Raw genomic sequence first — 24,131 nt, forward strand, 5'->3', positions numbered from 1 at the left:
ATCCTCAAGGTGNCGTGAAGTCTCGGTTCCTCGACAGATTTTAATCGAAAATCCCTCTCGCATCGAAATCCATGGATTTTGTGACGCCTCCAGTCACGGATATGGAGCTTGTCTGTATCTCAAATCCAGCAATCCTCAAGGTGAGGTTTTGATCAGACTGATATGTAGTAAATCTCGGGTAGCACCGTTGAGCGGAGTTACAATCCCTAGGTTGGAACTCTGCCCAGCGACCATCCTCAAAAAATTATATGTGGAGACTACGGTTCAGTTCGACTTCCCCATCGATCAGGCATACTTATGGTCTGACTCCACCATCATTCTTTGTTGGCTTAAGAAAGCTCCTCATCTTCTCAGAACTTTCGAATCAAACAGAGTGGCAGATATTCAAACTTTAGGTGATCAAGTTAGTTGGAGACATGTCCGGTCCGAAGACAATCCAGCTGACGCGTTATCTCGAGGACAACTTCCGTCTGAATTTGTCAATAACTCTCTGGTCTTCAGGTCCTAGATGGCTAATTCTCGAAGAACCCGGATGGCCGCAATCCATCGTACCCTCCGCAGTTCTAGTGCAAGGACTGAAAAGGAATCTCTGCCTGATCACTACCACTTCATGTGACTCTCTGTATTCTCAGTTCTCTGATTTCGAACGATTTGTAAGAGTCATTGCGTACATCCGGCGATGGAAGTATCCACAAACCCCTCGGAATCGTCCACTCACTGTCAAAGAACTTGACGAGGCTGAGCATCAAATCGTCACGATGGTTCAGCGCGAGCGTTTCTCTGTTGAAGTACGAAGGCTCACAATCAATCAATCTTCGACGAACTCAACTCGTTCATCAGCAAAGGGAACCTCGTTTGATCAATTGCATCCCTTCGTAGACGACAAGGAACTGCTTCTTGTGGGCGGTCGGCTCAAGAAGTCCGAACTATCGTACAATCAGAAAGACCCAATCTTATTGCCTAGTAAACATCCGGTTACCGACATGATCATCCGTCGGGCTCATCATTCGAATNCAGAAACACCCAATCTTGTTGCCTAGTAAACATCCGGTTACCGACATGATCATCCGTCGGGCTCATCATTCGAATCTCCATGCAGGGATTCAAAGTACTCTCTACGCGATTCGATCCAAATTCTGGATTCTGAACGGTAAGGATCAGATCAGAAGGATTGTTCGTCGTTGTATCGAATGCATTCGTCAGAAACCAACGGTAGTTCATGCTCAGATCGCAGATTTGCCTAGATCTAGAGTGAAAGAAGCACCCGCTTTCTCGCAGACAGGTGTTGATTTTTTTGGTCCAATCCTCATCAAAGAGAAGAAAGATCGTAACAGATCGTTTCTCAAGTCGTACGGATGTGTATTCGTGTGTATGGTCTCTAAGGCTGTTCACATTGAATTAGCGACTGATCTTTCCTCACAAGGATTTTTGGCAGCCTTTCGCAGGTTCACCGGCCGCAGAGGTGTTCCTGAACAGGTTTACTCCGACAACGGTACAAATGTCGTTGGAGCCAGTAAAGAGCTCAGTGAATTGTACAATCTTCTTTCTAGCCCCGAATTCGCGGAAAGCGTGGGCAATTACGCTCTATCTAAACGCATCACCTGGAATTTTAACCCACCATTGTCTCCCCACTTTGGAGGGATTTGGGAAGCAGCTGTAAAGAGTTTCAAACATCATTTGAAATGCGTTTTAAAGGACCAAAGACTTACTTATGAGCAACTCAATACTTTGCTGATCGAAATTGAAGCGATCTTAAACTCTCGACCGTTGTGTACTCTTTCGGCTGATCCCAATGATCCCTTAGCTATCACTCCAGCCCACCTGTTGATAGGCCGACCATTCAATGCCTTACCCGAAAAATCGTTCTCGTCAGTTTCAGATAATCGCCTGTCCACTTATAACTTCATCACCAAGGCCAAACAGGACTTTTGGAATAAATGGCACAAGGAATATCTACATGAACGCCAAACTCGCCAAAAATGGCATACGTCTACTGCTGAACTGAAACTCGGTTCAGTGGTTCTCCTCATGGACGACGCTGTCGCTTGTGCACGATGGCCGCTGGGCATGATCATTGAAGTGTATCCTGTAAGTGACGGCGTCGCTCGAGTTGCATCAGTTAGGACANGCATCAGTTAGGACCGCCAGCGGTACCTATAAACGCAACATCACCCGCCTCTGTCTGTTACCCGTCACCTAGCTATGAGTCATAGCTAGAATTATCAGTTATATCGTTTATCAATCTATCGTACATACGTTCCTCTACTGCACAACAACCCACTGGTGGTTTATTTCGCAGCTTTTGCCGGGAGTATGTTACATCGTAACTCGTTCAAATCTACGCGCGCGCTGAATGCTAGTTTTTATCTAGTTCGCCACGCCACCGCTGCGAATTTTCCCCCTCTCGACTCGCTAGTTTCTCGCGGGGAAGCGCCCAACCGACGCTAACCCAACCTAGTCTATTACACCACGTGTAACGATCAAAACCGACGCTATTCGAGCACTTAAGTTTGTCAATGGATCTTTCGTGTGAAATCAGTGTTATTATTAATTCAAAGTGTCAATCTAACATCCAAAACAGTTACCTCGCAAAATCTGTAAAAATCAATTCAGATTAACGGTGTAGTGAATGGCAACGCCAATCGTATTGGAAGTGGTGCAACGTGCCGCTTCCTCTACATCTTTTTTGAAGTGGCGAACGGCCACTTCATATAAAAACGTATCGGAGGTGGTGCAACGGCCTCATATCTTCGTAATTTAATTACGAATATCGTCTCGGAATCACACAACGTGTGATTCCATAACCTATCTGTCGCATTATCGACACGCGTGTGTGTGTGTGTGTACATGTCCATAGCTGCGTCCGACAGTTCACATCGTAGTGTTCTTAGGACAGACATTGCAGTGTGGTAGCGTGTGTGTATGTGTATGTAAAACAAGTGTCATTCGCAGTTGTAATCGATCCATTATATCCTAATCAATAAATTTGGGTTTTTTATGCCGTAACGGCTTTTTCCCATCCAATTCTGTGTTCGAATTATTTAATCCCTTTTTTTGTGTGTTTGTTTTTTATCGATTATTCGTGATTTTTAATTCGACTATCATACCACCTAGGGTATGATAGCCTTTAACGTCATTTCACCGAGATATTGACGTTTTTCTCTTCACTCCATTTATCTCAATGTTAAATTAATGTTTTGATCTTCTATACGGACGTCATACGGAGAAAAATAAATCGGTAAAAGTCTTGCGATCGCAAGGAGTTTCCCGAAGAGCCCCATTTTTCATACACGAAGAACAATGAAGCTTTTTGGAAGTTTCGGGAAATTCTATCCTATCCTACTCAAGTAGGAGCGGAGGAATGAATTTTCAAAAGCGCGGAGTAACCCCGAACGGCTCTCCGGAGGGGCTCCTCCGATTGGAAAATTCATTTCTCCCCCCCTAATTACGATGAAAAAATGAAAGCAATATTTATCGATGGAGAATTATATTCTCAATAAATTACAGTGGTTTCATTGCTTAATCTCTATTAGGAGAGGAGGAATGAATTTTCAAAGCGTGCAGTAATTCCGGACAAGTTCTTCTCATTCAAAAATTAATTTTTCCCCTCCATAATTGAGCTGAAGGAATGAAACCAAAGCCTACCGATCGAGAATTGTATTGTTAATAAATGGTATCGGTTTCATTTCTTAATCTCAGTTAGGAGCGGAGGAATGAATTTTCAAAAGCGCGGAGTAACCCCGAACGGTTCTCCGGCGTTGAGTGAGCGCGGAGGTGCTCCCCCGATTGGAAAATTCATTTCTCCCCCCCCCCTCTAATTAAGATGAAGGAAGGAAACCAATGTTGATCGATCGAGAATTACCTTCTGACAAAATGACAGCGATTTCATTCCTTAATCTCAAGTAGGAGCGGAAGAATAAATTTTCGAAAGCGCGGAGAAACTCCGAACGGCTCTCCGACGTCGAGTGAGCCCGGAGGGGCTTCCCTGATTGGAAGATTTATTTCTCCCCCCCCCCCTAATTATGAAGAGGGAATGAAAGCCACATCTATCGATCGAGAATAATATTCTCAATAAAGAACAGTGGTTTCATTCGTTAATCTCTATTAGGAGAGGAGGAATGAATTTTCAAAACGCCCGGTAACCCCGAACAAGTTCTTCTCATTCAAAAATTAATTTCTCCCCTCCCTAATTGAGATGAAGGATTGAAGCCGATGCCGATCAATCGAGACTTAGATTCTCAATAAATGACAACGGTTTCATTCCTTAATCTCAAGTAGGAGCGGAGGAATGATTTTTCGAAAGCGCGGAGAAATCCCGAATGGCTCACCGGTGTCGAGTGAGTCCGGAGGGGCCCTGCTGATTGGAAGCTTCATTTCTTCCCTCCCCCCCTTTAATTACGAAGAGGGAATGAAAACAACATCTATCAATCGAGAATAATATTCTCAATAAATGACAGTGGTTTCATTTCTTAATCTCTATTAGGAGAGAAGGAATGAATTTTCAACGCGCGCAGTAAAACTCCAAAAAAGTTCTTCTCATTCAAAAATTAATTTCTCCCCTCCCTAATTCAGATGAAGTAATGAAACCAAAGCCTACCGATTGAGAATTATAGTTTTAATAAATGACATCGGCTTCATTTCTTAATCTCAGTTAGGAACGGAGGAATGAATTTTTAAAAGCGCAGAGAAACCGCGAACGGCTTTCGGACGTTGAGTGAGCCCGGAGGGGCTCTCCCGATTCGAAAATTCATTTCTCCCCCCCTAATTAAGATGAAGGAATGAAACCGATGCCGATCGATCGAGAATTAAATTCTCTATAAATGACAACGGTTTCATCCCTTAATCTCAAGTAGGAGCGGAGGACTGCATTGTCAAAAGCGCGGAGAAACCCCGAACGGCTCTCCGACGTCGCGTGAGCCCGGAGGGGCTCCCCTGATGGCGAGATTCATTTCTCCCCCTCCTCCCCTAATTATGAAGAAGGGATGAAAGCAATATTTATCGATCGAGAATTATATTCTCATTAAACGACAGTAGTTTCATTCCTTAATCTCTATTAGGAGAGGAGAAATGAATTTTCAAACCACGCAGTAACTCCGGACAAGTTCTTGTCATTCAAAAATTAATTGCTTCCCCCCCTAATTGAGATGAACAAATGAAACTAAAGCCTACCCATCGAGAATTGTATTTTCAATACATGACATCCGTTTCATTGCTTAATCTCCGTTAGGAGCGGAGGAATGGATTTTCAAAAGCGCGGAGAAACCCCGAACGGCTCTCCGACGTCGAGTGAGCTCGGAGGGGTTCCTCCGATTGGAAAATTCATTCCTCACCCCTCTCCCCCCAGAAGAGATTAAGGAATGAAACCACTGTCATTGTTTGAGAATATTATTCTCGATCGATAGATGTTGCTTTCATTCCCTCTTCGCAATTAGGGGAGGGGGAGAAATGAATCTTCCAATCAGGGGAGCCCCTCCGGGCTCATTGGACGTCGGAGAGCCGTTCGCGATTTCTCCGCGCTTTCGAAAATTCATTCCTCCGCTCCTACTTGAGATTAAGGAATGAAATAGCTGTCATTTTTTCAGAATTTAATTCTCGATCGATCGGCATCGGTTTCATTCCTTTCTCTCAATTAGGGGGGGAGAAATGAATTTTCGAATCAGGGGAGCCCCTCCGGGCTCATTGGACGTCGGAGAGCCGTTCGCGATTTCTCCGCGCTTTCGAAAATTCATTCCTCCGCTCCTACTTGAGATTAAGGAATGAAATAGCTGTCATTTTTTCAGAATTTAATTCTCGATCGATCGGCATCGGTTTCATTCCTTTCTCTCAATTAGGGGGGGAGAAATGAATTTTCGAATCAGGGGAGCCCCTCCGGGCTCACTCGACGCCGGAGAACCTTTCGGGGTTACTCCGCGCTTTTGAAAACTCATTCCTCCGCTCCTAACTGAGATTACGAAATGAAACCGATGTCATTTATTAAAAATGCAATTCTCAATCTGTAGACTTTGGTTTCATTCCTTCATCTCAATTAGGGAGGGGAGAAATTAATTTTTGAATGAGAAGAACTTGTTCGGAGTTACTGCACGCTTTGAAAATTCATTCCTCCTCTCCTAATAGAAATTAAGCAATGAAACCGCTGTAATTTATTGAGAATATAATTCTCCATCGATGCATATTGCTTTCATTCTTTCATCTTAATTAGGCGGCGGAGAAATGAATTTTCCAATCAAAGGAGCCCCTCCGGAGAGCCGTTCGTGGTTACTCCGCGCTTTTGAAAATTCATTCCTCCGCTCCTACTTGAGTAGGATAGGATAGAATTTCCCGAAGATTCCAAAAAGTTTCATTGTTCTTCGTGCATGAAAAGTGGGGATCTTTGGGAAACTCCTTGCGATCGCAAGACTTTTACCGATTTATTTTTCTCCGTATGACGTCTGTATAAAAGATCAAAAAATCAATTTAACATTGGGATAAATGGAGTGAAGAGAAAAACGTGAATATCTTGGAAATTAGATGCGACAAAATGGGCCCTTTTCACGTGGACGTACACATATAATTGGACTGAAATTTATAGAAATTTTTAATTTGCAATGACGAAATTCCTTGAAATTTCCGTATTACGGCAACGCGATAAAAATTCCCAATAAGTGTTCCTGGAATTTCCGCGAAAATATTACTGAAACCTACAGACATCATTTCTGAATTCAAGACTTTCCCTTGATTTTCAAAATCATGTTACTGGAATTTTTCTACAAAATGACTTAATTTTAAAATTGCTTGCTCATTGCATTTCAGAAATGCAGCTACCTAAAAAAGACACATCGATTCCTAGGAACAACGTTTTTTTTCTCGGTAAATACAGACAATCGAGAAATGGCAGAGTGGAGTGAATAAACTTCACTCGTCAATAACTCCATAATGGCAGAGTTGAATCCTCTGATTTTTTTTTACTCTCGATTAATTTTTTAAAGATTCAAATTGATACGTGATTCATTCACATCGTTCCATTCCATCGGGAGATATTGTCGATTGGAGACAATTTTTCATGGTCACTGAAGGAGGCAAACCATTCATCTAAATCTCGCAATAATCTGCGAAAAATTTTATTCATTAATCTATTATTATTGAATCAATCCCATTATGTGTAGATCGCTGGAGAACGACGAAAACGTTCCAACCGTTCAAACGAGTTGGAATGTTTTCTTTCTCCTTTTTCTCCATTTTCTTTCTCACTCGGACTCGTTAAGTTTGGCGGATGACGGGCACGTGCCAACGCGACGGAGACGACAATGAGTGGGACCGAGCGCGATACATATTCCTTTCTCACTCAAGGGGGGAATAAATATATATAATCGAACATTACAATAGTAAAAAAAGAAAAAAATCTGCACAATTATTCAATAGAATCACTGGAAAACTGTACAGGGTGTCCCGCAACCGATCAATTTCCTCGGAAGTTATTGTAGAGGATGAAATTTGGGATCGAAAGTTCCCCTTCGGTTTTTCGATCAGACCATTTTTTTTTGGTTTTTCATTTTTTAACTTTGTCTGACTTTTTATTTTTAAACATTCTGTTACTACTTATTCCAGGGCCGAAAAATAGTTTTTTAAAGGGTTCATATTTTTTGGAAAAAAACGCGTTTTTTTATGTATTACATCGGTACGTAGCCATCACACCCCTTCCAGCCCATTAACACCGCGAATTAATTTGCAAAAAGTTAAAATCACGAAACCGAAGAATTTTCTTTCCTTTATTTTTGGGTTTTTCTCATAACTACGATTATGTCTATTAATTGGGGTCCCTCGCGACCCCAATCATTTTCGATGAAGAAAGGGAATTATGCAATAAATTATTATTTTCTTTAGTTTTTCGTCAGGAAATCCTTTTCATGTGCTTTATTAAGCCTCTCACTCATCTATCATTTTCAGAATCATTTTCGAAAACAGGAATGGTAAAAACGAAACCCTAATGTTTTTTTTTCTTCGGCTTTTAGAAATCCTTTTGGAAGCGTGGGGATAAAATGGGGAGTTTTTGAGTTGATGGGAGGATAAATGGATAACGCTTCTGATTACTGACATAAAAAAAACAAAAAAACGAAGAAAACAAAATAATAATTCCTATTTTGATTTCTTTTTTGGCTTTTGGAAACGATTTTGGACGTGCGGCGATAAAGATGGGGAGTCTGTGAGTAGATAGGAGGATCCATCGATAACGCGTCTGATTACCGACATGAAAAAAAAAACTAAAACAGAAAAAAAAATTCAAATTTCAATTTGTTTTTTGGCTCTTGGAAATGATTTTGGATGCGCGGCGATAATGATGGGGAGTTTCTGAATCGTTAGGAGGATAGATGGATGACGTGTCCGATTAGCAATATGAGAAAAAAGCGAAAAACAAAAAAAAAACATGACAATTCCAATTTTAATTTCTTTTTTGGCTTTTGGAAATGATTTTGGATGCGCGGCGATAAAGATGGGGAGTTTGTGAGTCGATGGGAGGATCGATGGATAACGTGTCTTATTATCGATATGAGAAAAAAAAGCGAAAAACAAAGAAAAAAAGAGTCGAGGGTCATGAGGGTCACTTAGGGGAGAGTCAAGGATCACAAGGGTTACTTGAGGAGAGTCAAGCATCATGAGGGTCACTTGGGGGAGAGTCAAGTGTCACGAGGGTCACTTGAGGGGAGAGTGAAGCGTCACGAGGGTCACTTGAGGGGAGAGTGGAGCATCACGAGGGTTACGTGGGGTGAGTCGATGGTCATGAGGGTCACTTGGGGGGGAGAGTCTAGAGTCATGAGGGTCACTTGAGGGAAGAGTGAAGCGTCACGAGGGTCACTTGGTGGTGAGTCGAGGGTCATGAGGGTTCGTTGGGGGAGAGTCGAGGGTCATGAGAGTCACTTGGGGAGAGTCGATGGTCATGAGGGTCACTTGAGAGAAGAGTGAAGCCTCACGAGGGTCACTTGGGGGTGAGTCGAGGGTCATGAGGGTTCGTTGGGGGAGAGTCGAGGGTCATGAGAGTCACTTGAGGGAGAGTGGAGGGTCATGAGGGTCACTTGGAGGAGAGTCGAGGGTGTTGAGGGTCGCTTAGGGGAGAGTCAAGCATCACGAGGGTCACTTGAGGGAAGAGTGAAGCATCACGAGGGTCACTTGGGGGGTGAGTTGAGGGTTATGAGGGTCACTTGGGGGAGAATCGAGGGTCATGAGGGTCACTTGGGGGATATGATATGCACCTGATGTATGGCGCATGTGAGTGTGACGCAGCAGAGGCAGCACGGATGTATTGCACGGATTACCCCAAACGACGACATCCATATCCACAAGTGTTCCTGGCTGTGGATAAGCGCATGCGAGAGAACTAGGTGGTGCCACCAGGTCACGGAGGTNGCACCTGATGTATGGCGCATGTGAGTGTGACGCAGCAGAGGCAGCACGGATGTATTGCACGGATTACCCCAAACGACGACATCCATATCCACAAGTGTTCCTGGCTGTGGATAAGCGCATGCGAGAGAACTAGGTGGTGCCACCAGGTCACGGAGGTGGACGTCAACGTCATTGTGACGTCGAGGAAGAATTCTTGGCGCATGTAGAGGAAGACCCGACAACGTGTTGTCGGAGGATCGAGAAGGCGATGGGCTGTCCGAAATCAACGGTGAATCACATCCTGCTGGAGAATCCTTTCCAGCCGTTCCACTACACAAGAGTTCAGAAACTCGAGCCAGGAGATGCAGAGCAGCGCCTGAACTACTGTCAAGAGTTTCTGGCCTTGCATTACCGGAATGAAAACTTTTTGGCCCAAATCATGTGGACAGACGAATGTCTGTTTACCAGAGAAGGCATTTTCAATCAGCATAATTTACATAATTATGCTGTTGAAATTCATCACTCGGTGAGGGAAAAAAGTTTTCAAACACGGTGGAATGTGAACGTGTAGGGAGGAATAGTGGGTGATCGTGTATTCATTTCCAAGCTACCGGATTATCTGAATGTGAGTATTCATCAAGCCCGCATTCACACACATATGACATCGAGGCGGCAAAATAATATTTTTATCCTTTTTTGTTTTCAACAGGGCCAACAGTACTTCGAATTCGTCACACAGACTCTTCCTGAAATACTGGACGATGTATCACTCGAAGGAAGACCTCGGTGGTTCCAGCAGGATGGAGCACTCCCTCACTGTGCTTGAATCGTCACCGACTTTGCAATGCGCAGTTCCCTGGACGTTGGTTCGGTCGTTATGGTCCGCTCCACTGGCCTACACGGTAAGACTACTCGAGAAAAATCTACCTGGGCTGGATAGTCTGTATGGACTATCTTCCAAAATCATTTCCGAAAGCGAAAGAAGAAATTAAAATTGCAATTAGTTTCTTTGTTTTTCGCTTTTTTCTCATGTTGGTAATCAGACACGTCATCCATCTATCTTCTCAACGACTAAGAAATTCCCCATCATTATCTCCACGCGTTCGAAATCATTACCAAAAGCGAAAAAAGAAATCAAAATTAGAATTTTTTTTTTCTTCGTTTTTCGCTTTTTTTATGTCGGTAATCAGACACGTCATCCATCTACCCTCCCATCCACTTACAAACTCCCTCAAGTGACCCTCATGACCCTCGATTCTGCCCCAAGTGACCCTCATGACCCTCGACTCACCCCCAAGTGACCCTCGTGACGCTTCACTCTTCCCTCAAGTGACCCTCGTGATGCTTGACTCTCCCCTAAGCGACCCTCAAGACCCTCGACTCTCCCTCAAGTGACCCTCATGACCCTCGACTCTCCCCTAAGTGACTCTCATAACCCTCGACTCTCCCCCAACGAACCCTCATGACCCTCGACTCACCCCCAAGTGACCCTCGTGACGCTTCACTCTTCCCTCAAGTGACCCTCATGACCCTCGACTCTCCCCCGAAATGACCCTCATGATCCTCGACTCTCCCCCAAGTGACCCTCATGACCCTCGACTCACCCCAAGTAACCCTCGTGATGCTCCACTCTCCCCTCAAGTGACCCTCGTGACGCTTCACTCTCCCCTCAAGTGACCCTCGTGACACTTGACTCTCCCCCAAGTGACCCTCATGATGCTTGACTCTCCTCAAGTGACCCCTGTGATGCTTGACTCACCCCTAAGTGACCCTCATCACCCTCGACTCTTTTCTTTGTTTTTCGCTTTTTTTTCTCATGTCGATAATAAGACACATTATCCATCGATCCTCCCATCGACTCACAAACTCCCCATCTTTATCGCCGCGCATCCAAAATCATTTCCAAAAGAAAAAAAAGAAATTAAAATTGGAATTATCTTATTTTTTCCTTTGTTTTTCGCTTTTTTTTCTCATGTCGATAATAAGACACATTATCCATCGATCCTCCCATCGACTCACAAACTCCCCATCTTTATCGCCGCGCATCCAAAATCATTTCCAAAAGAAAAAAAAGAAATTAAAATTGGAATTATCTTATTTTTTCCTTTGTTTTTCGCTTTTTTTCATGTCCGCATCTACCCTCCCATCAACTCACAAACGGCCCATCTTTATCTCCACGCGTTCAAAATGAATCCTAAAAACGAAAAAAGAAATAAAAATTGGAATTATTATTTTTTTCTTTGTTTTTTGCTTTATTTATGTCGGTAATCAGACACGTCATCCATCTATTCCCCCATCGACTCACAAACTCCTCATATTTATCGCCGCGCGTCTCAAATCATTTCCAAGAGCCAAAAAAGAAATTAAAATTTGAATTTTTTTTTCTTTGTTTTCCTTTTTTTCATGTCGGTAATCAGACGCGTTATCGATCGATCCTCTCATCTACTCACAGACTCCCCATCTTTATCGCCGCACGTCCAAAATCGTTTCCAAAAGCCAAAAAAGAAATCAAAATAGGAATTATTATTTTGTTTTCTTCGTTTTTTTGTTTTTTTTTTATGTCAGTAATCAGACACGTCATCCATCTATCCTCCCATCAACTTACAAACTCCCCATTTTATCCCCACGCTTCCAAAATGATTTCCAAAAGTCGAAAAAAAACAAAAATTAGGGTTTCGTTTTTACCATTCCTGTTTTCGAAAATGATTCTGAAAATGATAGATGGATGAGAGGCTTAATAAAGCACATGAAAAGGATTTCCTGACGAAAAACTAAAGAAAATGATAATTTATTGCATAATTCCCTTTCTTCATCGAAAATGATTGGGGTCGCGAGGGACCCCAATCAATAGACCTAATCGTAGTCATGAGAAAAACCCAAAAATAAAAGAAAGAAAATTCTTCGGTTTCGTGATTTTATCTTTTTCCACATTAATTCGCGGTGCTAATGGGCTGGAAGGGGTGTGGTGGCTATGTATCGATGTACTACATAAAAAAACGCGTTTTTTTCCAAAAAATATGAACCCTTTAAAAAACTATTTTTCGGCCCTGGAATAAGTAGTAACAGAATGTTTAAAAATAAAAAGTCAGACAAAGTTAAAAAATGATAAACCAAAAAAAAGGTCTGATCGAAAAACCGAAGGGGAAGTTTCGATCCCAAATTTCATCCTCTACAATACCTTCCGAGAAAAGTGATCGGTTGCTGGACACCCTGTAGAGTTTTCCAGCGACAGCGCTGGGATTTTCTATGAATTTTTTGACGTACGTGTCAATAATAAATATGTCTAGAAGAAAATCACGAAAGAATTTTTTCCGCGAAAAATTTTAAGGACTCGGGGAAAAAACTCTTCTTTTTCTCCCAAAGCCCCCGTTATTGAGATAAATATAAATCTTCCAAAGTGCAATTATTGGTGGAGAGAAACTCTCCAGATGTTGGGAATAATCCAGTGTTCTTCAATTCTTATGTACGGAGGTTTTTTCTTTAACCCTAGTCTGGTCACCTGACGGGAAAATGCGACTTTAGTCACCTTCGCGGGAAAGTGCCGCCGTGTTATTAAGGCTCCAGCGTTGCCGAATTCACTCTACACTTCCCCGGCGCGTTTAGCGAGTTCCCAGCAACGTCGCGCAACACGCAATTTCATTTAACACGGGAAAAAATTGTTCAACATTTGGAAAAAAAATTTTCTCCCAGAATTAAGGATACAATATTGAAAAAAAAATACTAGAATTTTCCAGATACTTCAATTGACGAATTTAATTTTCCTCAAATTTTTCCGCTCAACCAGTCGATGGCAAGGTGAATACAACGGCGTGTTGCGGCAATTCCCTCGCATGGTGACCAGTCTAGGGTTAATAATTGAAGAAGTATGTAGAACAATAATTACATAGGCCACGACTTCTGGAACTCATAGTAATCTCGCTTGGAATTCGTAAATTTGTTTCTTTCTAAGTGTCATTATCTCAGTAATAACACCGACATCCGAGAGGATACATCAAAAACCCTCTTTGGATGGAAAATCCTCCCAGAAACATGAGAGTCTTTCTCATGGTTATTCCGAAAATCTCTCAGTAGTAAAATATATGTAATATGTATATAACTAATAGCGCTATTATTTTTAATCCTAAAACTGCACATTCATTCTTCGATCCTCATTAGTTGCACATTTGGGTCAACTAGCATGTATGAAAAAATTCAATAGAAAAACCTAGCGATGTCGCTAGACAACTCTAATGGATTTCTATAGAACTTTCTAAAAGTCGTTGGTGTTCGAAATGTTCAATAGCAAATTTTCTATAGAATTTTCTCGGCTCGAATTTTCAAAGCTTTTCTTCATTCAATTTGTCTTTTTTCCTTTCAAGCAAAACAAACAAAAAAAACGTCGAAAATTTAAGCCAAATAAATTATATAGAGAGTATTTCAATGGAATGGCCTAGTGTTTTTATATTGAATTGATTCATGCGTAAGACCCACAATTTTCTGTAAAATATCCCAAGGTTCTATTTTTCCGATAGAGTGTCTTTTTCTATCGCATGATGGTTCATATATCGACTGATAAAATGCATGCACGCATGAAATAATTTCATAGAAAAACCGCGTTTTCTCTAAGAACTTCTATTGAAAAATTCTATTGGTTTATTGTGCCATTTCTATAAAAGTTTCTGCAACTTTATCATATCATTTTGTTAACAGATAGTTGATAGAAGTTCTTGTGTCTGAATTTTTTATCTTTTCCGCTGTTTTCATTTTTTATTATGGGGGCTCTGGTGTGCACTGTAGCTGAGCGGTTGGGTTTTGGACAGTCAGGGGCACAATTGAGAGTTTTCGGCCAGTTTCGGCTTGTCTCTGAGTTAAAAGTGTGTTCAGTACGGGCTCGGGTTTATTCTGGTTGGCCTGAGCAATAGCACTCGATATAACAGTGTTCGGCTGATTAAATATCTTAGATAGAAAAGTGTAGTTAATGAGATGGAGGTTAGGATGGGACTCTGAAAATGGTAAACACATCACCCGAGGACGCCAACTCGTCAGGTAACAAGAAAGCTAACAACGCTGCCATCTCTGAATCCCCGGTGAAAACAAACACTCGTGCACTTTGCGCGCGCTGGCCACAGAATTTGAAAGGCCCTCAATCTGTCAACAAATCGGGTTCACCGCGATTGCCGGTTAAAGTGATCAAGGTTAAGACTCCAAAGATAGTCATCGAGAAACCAATCGAGGACAGTAAACAGCAGCATCAGATAGAGCAGGCGACGCCCAAGAAGCGATCCTTTAATGAGGTTGAGGACCACGATTCGTCAACAGGAAGTGAAAGTGACAGTTCTCCCATTCTAACCCCAAAGATCCGTAAAGTTAATTCAAACACAAGATTTCCTTTTCCAAAAAAGAGTGAGTCCTCTCCTTCTATAATGGGTGATAGTGCTATCGCGAGTTTGGAGCGAATACTCCTGGCTCGAATGGATAAGCAGGACAGTAAAAACAATGAGAAATTCAATGCAGTGCAACAAACTATGGACAATAAGTTTGGTGAAATCAGTCAAAGACTCTCATCAGTGGAATCCCAACTGAATACCTGTTCCAATGATTATCAACAGCTTGGACAGAGAGTTCTCAAACTGAAGCAGTTAAGCGAAGGTGCAAGTCTCGCCGCCCCAAGTATCAACAGTCACCTAACCAACTGGGTCTCTAATATTTCTGACGTCCTGGAAGCAAGGGAGAAAGCAAAGAGAAGGTTAAACATAATTATCAAAGGCCTCAGTATCGAGCCAAGCAATCCCAAGGTCGGTATTGAAAATTTCCTACTAAGTTCGTTTGGGGTGTCAAACGTGGTAAGCGAGGTCTGGGTAAGCGGTAAGGAAGGTAGAGAGGCGGTGAAGGTCTTAACCTTAAGTTATTGAGTTGGGAATGCAAACAATTGATTATGTCTCAAAAGAGCAAAGTTCTAAAGAATGGCTCTAGTTATATAGAAAATGACAGGACGAAATTAGAGAGAGAAATAGAGTGGAGAATCAGACAAAGGATGAAAGAAGAGAAGGCACGAGGAAATAAGGTGGTGAAGGGATATAACAAAATCCAAGTCAATGGAATAAGTTATACCTGGGATCAACGCTCAGCCAGCTTTATCCAGATGGAACAGCAATTCAGGGAATCGGCCCACTCTTTGTCCCAGACCCAGATGGAACACAGTGGGCTCCCGCAGCAGCCCCAAAACACTAAGCAGCCAAAAAACTAATTTGCTCCCCTCCAGCCAAGCCCGCAACCTCCTATTTCGTTTTTTGGAATTGTTATAGAGCCAAAAACCTCTTCGACGCTCCTCCCTTCTTTGATAATGCATTAGTAATAGGAGCAACTGAAACCTGGCTAGAAGCTCAGCCTGAATGGAGACCGACTTGGATAGAGGATCGATTCAACTGTTACTGGAGTAATGCATCAAGAAAAGCCCAAACAGGACGGGGAATGGGAGGTCTGGCCCTTCTAGTAGACAAAAGGTACAAGTGCACAATTATCGAGAAGTGTAAGTGGTGGATATTCAGCAATCTTTCAATTGGTCAGTACTGTTATATTGTGGGAGTGATCTATATTCCCCCATTCGAACTTTTTGGTGAGTACGAGACGGTGGTGGAAAATCTGAACCTGTCGCTACTTCATATATCTGAAATATACGATGGTCTCCCCATGATCTTGGGGGGGGGGGACTACAACGCGAGAATCGGAGGAATCAATGGGGACATCCCTGAGGAACTTCTTCAAGGCTCATGTTTCTTTGCTACCAGGAGGTTCATCGATCAAGAAGAGGAGAAAGAAGGTCAGCTGCTTAACGATGTAATGTGTGATAACGGGTTATTTCTTATTACTGGACGAATACCGGGTGACCTTCCCGCAGAAATTACATTTGTTAGTTCTCGTGGTTGTAGTACACCTGACCTATTATGGGTTAGCCCCCAGATTTTCCAAAGTTTGAATAGGCTAGTGGTAGTAGATCAGGTCTTCAGTTCAAATCACTTTCCTATCTATGTTGAATTTAATTTTGTAACGAATGAAAAAGCTGGAGGAAATGGTGAAATTTGTTTACCTGTAAAAAAGCTTATCTGGAATCCTGATCTGGTGCTGGAGTTTTCAAACGAACTGGGGCGCTTACTTGAAGGTGGATTAGCTAAGGTGGGGGAGCAGATTACAGACAGATATAATTGTTTAACCCACAGCATAATCCAGTCTGCCTCGTCAAGTGGCATGTTGAAAGTCAGTAAACCAGTAGAGCAGTCCGGTTTTAATGATATTAGATGGAAGAAATGGTTTGATTCGGAGGTTAAAGTGGCCAAGACTGAGGTAAACAGAGCTTGGAGGGAAGTAAAAAATTGTAAGAAAACTAATGATTATGAATTAGGATCGGGAGTTTATAATAAAAATTTGAGGGCTGGGCTAGCTGCACTAAGCGAAAAAAAGAAAGAATATAAGAAAAAAGTGAAGGTAAAAGAGACTGAATATAATCAACGTATTTCCAACAATCTAGCTAACGTCAAGGTGTCCTCGAACTTTTGGGGTGCTATTCGAGAATTAAAGGTAAAAAATTTTGACAAAAATGTTATTAGCATGGAGGAATAGGAAAAATTTTATGGAGCTATTTACCCACCGCATTGCACTCAACAATTTTGTTTAACAGGTGTCAGCCATCCAATTCTCCCTTTTCAATGGCTGAACTTGAGACAGCACTGAGAGGCAGCAGAAATGGGAAATCACTGGGGCCAGATTTGATCCAAAATGAATTCATTGAAGGTCTTTCCCTTAATGGTAAAATATACTTGTTGGATTTATTTAATGAAATATTTGATAAAGAAAGTATCCCAGATGACCTCCCAACTGCTGCTATCTCGCTGCTGTTTAAAAAAGGAGATAGATCGGATCCCGGGAATTATAGGGGCATTGCCCTGATTAATCACATACTTAAATTGTTTACCCGTTTGCTGGCAAATAGACTAGAGCGATGGGTAGATGGCACAGATTTATTGCCAGAATCTCAAGCTGGTTTTCGGAGGGGGAGGAGTTGTGAGGAGCAGATCTTCGTGCTCTATACTACTCTTCAGAGTCAACTTAGATTTGAGGGCAATACAGTTCATTAAATTTTTATAGACTTTAGAAGAGCCTTTGATTCTGTTCCTCACACTCTCCTCTCGAAGAAGTTGTTTGCAATGGGCATAAGTGCAAAGATAATAAGAGTTCTGAAAGAAATTTATGATAAAGCGGCTGCGCGTGTCAAGGTAGCAGGTAAATTGTCGGAGAGATTTGAGATTACGGAGGGGGTGCTGCAAGGTGAGATATTGAGTCCGCTGCTGTTTATTTTATATGTGGCTGATTTTCAGGACTTTTTTAGATGAGAGGGATGCAGTGGGCTCAATATCGATGGCCATGCAGACCTCCTGCTTCCTATGTATGTAGATGATGCGGCTTTATTAGCAAACAGTGAACAAGATGTAAAAAAAAACTGAGAATATTGCATGACTATTGTGAGGCGAATGAACTGTGTGTAAATAGTGCTAAAACTAAAGTCATGCCGTTTAGACCAGTGACAGAGATTCTGAAAGAGATGAATTTCTGTATAATGGGCAGCGGTTGGAGGTCGTGAGTCGATTTGTTTATTTGGGGGCAATGCTTGATAGCGGTCTAAAAGGTAAAAGCGCGGTAGATTTAGCCATGCAAAAGGTACAAATGGCCATTGGAGCCACGAGATCGATTCTTAGTAAGGCAAAATCGGATGCTTGGCAGAGCAAAATTAAACTGTTCAATAGTATCATAACTCCTACCTTGTTCTACGCGGTTTCGACATGGGGTCCGGGTCATTTTGAGGACATGGAAAAGATTCAAACAGACTTTGCAAAACGTCTACTATTACTGCCCTCAAATACACCCGGTTATTCCATTTGTTGAGAGCTGGGTTTGAGAAATTTAAGCTGTAGAGCACTTGAGCTGACGCTGAATTGGATAATTAGAATTCTGAATATGGAGAGTCAGCGCTTGCCTTTAATTTGCTTTAAACGACTAGTATATTTACTTGATAAACCATCCAATAAAGCACAATTCAAGTGGCTCTCGAACATCCAATTTTGCTTAGAGGGAATCAATATGGGGGATATGTGCAGTAGTCTGAACCCGGCTGACTGGTTAACGGCTAAAGAATTGATTATGAAAAACTTTTACCTGAACCTCAGAACACAAGATTTTGTTAATTATGTCAATGGTAGCTCATTGCAATTTAAGATTCCTCGCTGTATTGATAATGATACTGCCAGTTATTTAACCCTCAGATGCCCTATAGCATTTACCAGAATTGTAGCTCAAATAAGACCGTCCAATTTTTACTCGAGCAGATTAGTTGTAAAAAACGAGATATTTCGAATCACACCGAAGTTACTTTGTAAACTGTGCTACGGCAATTATGAAACTTGGGAACATATTTTACTGGGGTGCCCGTACTATTCTGAGCTCAGATATTCTCATTTTGGAGCTGATTTACTTTCATATCCTAAATGGGACATTTTGTGTGAGTTATTTTTTATTTCATCGCCAAGGGAACTCAAACGTTTAGCGCTATTTATTATGGAGGCAATGAAATTAAGAAAGGAAATGTTAATAAGTGGGGCATATTAGATAAATTTTGAACAGATAAGTCTTGAAATTGTTTTAATATTGGCATGGAACTGAAATTGATATTTTGTATCTCTTAAGCGAAAAATGGGATCATGTTTGCAAAACTGCTCTCCTAATTTGTTGTTTTATTTTCTGATCTAGTATAAGAACCAGTCTACCCCCATGTAATATGAGTGTAACTCATGTATGCATTATGAAATAATAATAATAATAATAATTCTCATTTTTTATCGGTTTCTGATATCACTTCTGAGAAAAAAAAAACTTAGAAAATTCATACCCAAAAATTTTCATAGAGAAAATCCTATCACAATGAATTATGTGCAGAAGTCAACATCTATAGCTATTTTTCGGTAAACACTGTGACGAGGCGATTCTTCTATTTTTATTTGTTTTTCCTTCATACATCTTTGCCCAACTACACACCGCCCCCTAAATAATAAAATCCCGCCACCGTTGGATAACCCTTCCCTCGATTTTCCCCTCATCGCCCCTCTACTCCCACCACTGGACATCACGAAGACATCAGCCGAAGAAAGACAACAGTTCCGGCCCTACTGGATCAACTGAAGGAGTCGTTGCCCCCCCGGAAACCACCCATACATGGGCCTAGACAACTCACCGCCCTCGACGATCCCCATCGACACATCCCTGAATGATGATCGTGGGTACCATTTAACCACTACGATTGGCCCCGATCATCCACGAAGATGACCCAAAGGATCTCGATTACTCACGAATCCTCACGAGCGAGACGAAGGAGAAGATGGAAGAGAGAAGAAGCGGCACTCGTGTAACCGCTGTCCTGGACACTGCCACGTGCGCCCCAAGTCAGTTCGAAAAAGTGCGAATACCCCGAAGTCGATACATTGGATAATTGGATTGGGAAAAAGAGGAATTTTGGTGCCCGAGCTCATCCCGGCTCTAAATACTGTGCCCCTGGAGTCTGAAAGGAGGAACGAGGGCTCTGTCGTAGGAGTCGCTGAAGGACCCGGATTATTTTTGGACGTCCAGACCACAACTGGAAGTCGTGAGTACGAGTTGTCCCCCTTATTTCCCTCTTGCCTCAAGCAGTATTTCCTTCCATTGCCCCCAATGGTGAGCCTACACTCTCTTGTTTCTTCCCCTTCACTTACTATTTGTATATTTAGTTGCATTCCCTCGACACGACTAGCTTCTCCCCTTTTTTCTGCATTAGAGTCATCCCCTTTGTACGTGTACAAAAGTTGCCTGGCCTCCCCCACTTCCCTAGATCAGAGAAAAAGGCCTTTTTGACGTCTTCTGACGATCCATTATTTGTAGAGTTCATAAAATACATCTTATCACTTGAATTTAACCCTTTATTTGATCTATTTCTTTATTTTACCCCTCCTCAATTCAGGAAATATTCTAACTAAAATAAGGAAGAAGTCACATTGGCGCCCGACGTGGGGCCAGGCGCTAAAAATTGAGCATATTATTTTTCTCCCCCCTAGTCTTCCCCCCCCCAAAGTCGCTTTCCGTTTCCTTTGTGTGGGTCACTGTTGCGGGTTTGTTATGATTGCGTAACGCAGTTAAAGTCGCCCGATACGCTCCTCCTTACATTATATGGTGCATTCTCTTTCGAATACATTTTTCGTTTGAATATATTTTCCTCTCGGATTATTTTTCCCTTCGAATTTATTCTCATATTACTGTGTGCCCTCGAATTTATTCCCCTTGTACCCCCCCTCTCCCCCTCGAGTATTAACTTGGTCATTCCCTCGGACATTATTTTTGGCCTCCCGCCAGATCATTTGTTTTTTTTTCTCCCTCCCCCTTTCCCCCTTCCCTTTTGCCCCTGAAAACGATTTCACCCCTCACATCGCCCCCCCTTGAAGTTAATTTAGAATCCTTCCGTCAAATCAATAGTTTTTCGGATTAGATCACTTGTTTTTTGGAGTAGATTGCATTTAGGATTAAATTGAAAATTTTTTCTCTTTTTTTTTGTTGGTTCTCTCGAAAAATTTGTTCCCTTCTCGTTTTTCTTTCTTTTTTTTCCCTCTGGTTTTGGCGTCAGTTATTCTCGAAGGGGGTGACGAATGACAGGCAGCCGCTTTTTGGTTACATTTTCTTGTTCTCTCCGACTATTCAAGCCGTGAGATATCGCAGGAGTCCGCGGGTGGTTGTGTTCCGAACCTCTGGGGAATTAACATCAAGCCAAAATACCTTTTGGTTTTCGTTTTTTTTTCTTGTCATTATTCCATTATTAGACCATTGCGCCATCTGAAAGAAGACATCTCTACCTATTGATACCACCCCTAAACAAATGGATCCCCTGACTGCAGGAGATAACCCCCCGACCACTAGCACCACGACGCAAGTCACACTCCCCTTGAACCCCCCAAATCCGAACCCCATTACCCAGACTACCGCCCCCTCGATCCAACCACCGCCAGCTTCTGGCACCCCCCCTATTGTCGGAGTTACCGCCGTCACTGAAACCCCAGACCCTTCCCCCTCTACTTGCGTAGAATCAGTGATCACCACTCTCCCCTCGAGTTACACCAGCACGACCCCCACCACTACCAATGCTGGTCTTATTTCCTCCGTCCTACCCCCTAGATGCATAGACCCTGCGATTGTCGCGCAAACAGAGAGAAGTTAGAAGATAGATGGGATCAGCTGACCTCTCGCGATCAGATGGTACTTGCCGATGCCCTCGAAATTAGTTGTTAGGGGACGTATCAGGAATTGAGAGATAGGTTCGTACGTTTTGAGATCATTCAAGATTACGGCCCCGAATCAGCCTTTTGGAATGCTGAGGAGGACGGCATAAAAATGCCCCTCACTACAGTAGGGTTCCATATCACCCCCGAAATAGACGGTTCATTTATCCTTCGCCCTAAAGAGAGACTACAGACGAGGCAAACCCTTGGACCATTTCAAGACCCCCTTAGTTTTAATCAGTCCGAAATAGGGAATCTTCAGAATTCCACGATGAACGACCCACCTCAAACCAACCGAGTTACCTTTCATCCCCCTACCACCGAACCAGGCACCTCCACTCCCTACGTATCCACCCTGACTCCTCAATCTCAGGTCCCTCCCCCCACAGAATACCCCTAGAGCACCCTCCCCTAGACTCCCCCATTTCCCTCCCCATCAAGATGGGTTACGCACGCACAAACAGCCCTTCCTCTGAGGTCTCAATATTATCCCTATTTCGATCACACGGTCCCTGCACAACATCATCCCTCCAACGCACACTCAACCTACAACGTTGATACCCCCGCCTTCGCTCACAACCCTAGCTACCCCCACCCACTGCCCACTCCCTCCAACTATCCTTGCCAAGAACGAAATCCCCCTAGTTACCTCCCCCCACAGCAGAATCCCTCGGCCTACCCCTCCCAACCCCAAAACCCCCCTAATTACCCCTCGCAGCACCAGAGTTCCCCAAATTACTCCATCTCACGACAAAACCCCCCCAATCCCCCTTCACAACAACCATTCCCGCCTAATAATCCCCTACGCCAGACTCCTCGAAATTCCTCCAGGACTCTCATCGGATATTCCTACATGCCCCCCCTCGCAAACCCTGACTATCCCATACACCCCCTCGGACAAACGGACTATCCCACGACCACCTTCCGTGATCGGGACTCCGCTGACCCCTCCTCCAGAGACCTGAAGGTTAGTCACATCTTCAAATGCGAAGGAATCACTTTTAGTGGGGCAGACCACGAAGACCCCCACAATTTCTTGGATCGAATCGCGGATTGTTGCGCTATCCATAACCTCACCGAAGAGGAGACCCTTCGAGCCCTTTCCTCCGCCTTCAAGGGCAATGCCCGTTCAGTTTTGAAGATTTCGTCGCTGCCTTCAAAGCTACCTATTGCCCCCTTGGTCGCAAGGAGAGTATCTGGCAGGATATTATGCGCCGGACCCAAGCCTCCGGGGAAAAGGCTAGAGAGTATATCATTTGTATGAGAGGACTTTTCGCGAACTTACATCCTCCCCCACCCATTGAGAGACAATTAAATATTGTCTGTACCCAACTCCACCCCCAATATGCGAAGGACATCGACAGATACACATTCTCCACGTATTCTCAGTTGCTCGCCAGGGCCCACGCAGCCGAGCTGAAGATGCTCAACGCGTCTCGATACAGACCTCCACCCCCCGCCGAAGATAGTTATGCTCCCGCCTATGCGTATCACCCCGTCACCCACAAGACCAAGAAGTCATCCCCTCAAAATCACGCTCGCGGGGCCCAGCCGGTCCGTGCCCCAGATGTCCCCCCTGCCCAATTTGCCGTGAACCCTGACACACCCCCTCCCGACTACTCCACCCCCAACACTCAACTCCAGCCCCCTCCACCGAGCCCCCTCCCCCTCGACGGAGTTTCTCCGCTGCCACTCAGGGAACTCGTTCGTTCCCACAAAACCCCCCCCCCATGCCACCATCCCCCCTCTGATGAGCACCCCTGTCCCTAGACCTTCGAGGTCTCCGGTGAAGAACAAGCTTGCATACGACAATCTCAATTGCTACAGATGTCGCCAATCAGGTCACTTTGCACGAGAATGCCCCACTAATCCCTACGCTAATTTCCCCCAGCCCAGGTATGATGAGAATCAAAATAGACCAGTTCTTCCTTAAAATTCCCCTAGATATCCCATGCAATACTTGCCTAGACCGTCGTATCCTCACCAAGGACCGCACTTAAATGCCGTCGGATCCCCTCAGTCTCCCCAATATGCCCCTCAGGACAACTAAGAAGCGGGGGGGTTACAACCTCCTCCCCCTCGCGAATGCATCCCCGACAAGTTAACGCCAAAGTTAATTCTTGGCTTATTCACAGTCGTCGCACGCCGAATACCCCCCCGCGCTCAGGCAGACCTTTAGGAGCGGCCCCTCCCAGAGTTCAAAATCCCCCTAGTCACGAGACCCCCTTACCTCCTTCCGGATGTGACCCTCTCCCCCCCTTTTCCGCCCCTCACACCCCACAAGACCAAAACATTCAAAATTCTTTCCCATCTCCTCAATCCCCCCCAGATCTTCCCAACTCCTCCTCCTTCTTAAATGTCAATACTCCTAGTAATTCTCCCGGACCAGACAATCCCTCACCCCCACCCGTTCAAAATGATCTGACAACCCCCGCCTCCCCTCCTAGCACC

The 24,131-nt window shown here is 43.5% G+C and overlaps 1 protein-coding gene across 1 annotated transcript; it reads left to right on the forward strand.

Annotated features, from left to right (window-relative positions):
* The first annotated feature begins 1,059 nt into the window (after positions 1-1,059).
* On the forward strand, positions 1,060-2,139 carry LOC107046512. Its single transcript, XM_015269134.1, has one exon. It carries the CDS (start codon positions 1,060-1,062, stop codon positions 2,137-2,139), a length of 1,080 nt encoding a protein of 359 aa, XP_015124620.1.
* Positions 2,140-24,131: the final 21,992 nt, after the last annotated feature.

This window comes from Diachasma alloeum, unplaced genomic scaffold (assembly GCF_001412515.2).
Source record: "Diachasma alloeum isolate Michigan unplaced genomic scaffold, Dall2.0 Dall_scaffold_01458, whole genome shotgun sequence".
Classification (NCBI taxonomy): Eukaryota; Metazoa; Arthropoda; class Insecta; order Hymenoptera; family Braconidae; genus Diachasma; species Diachasma alloeum.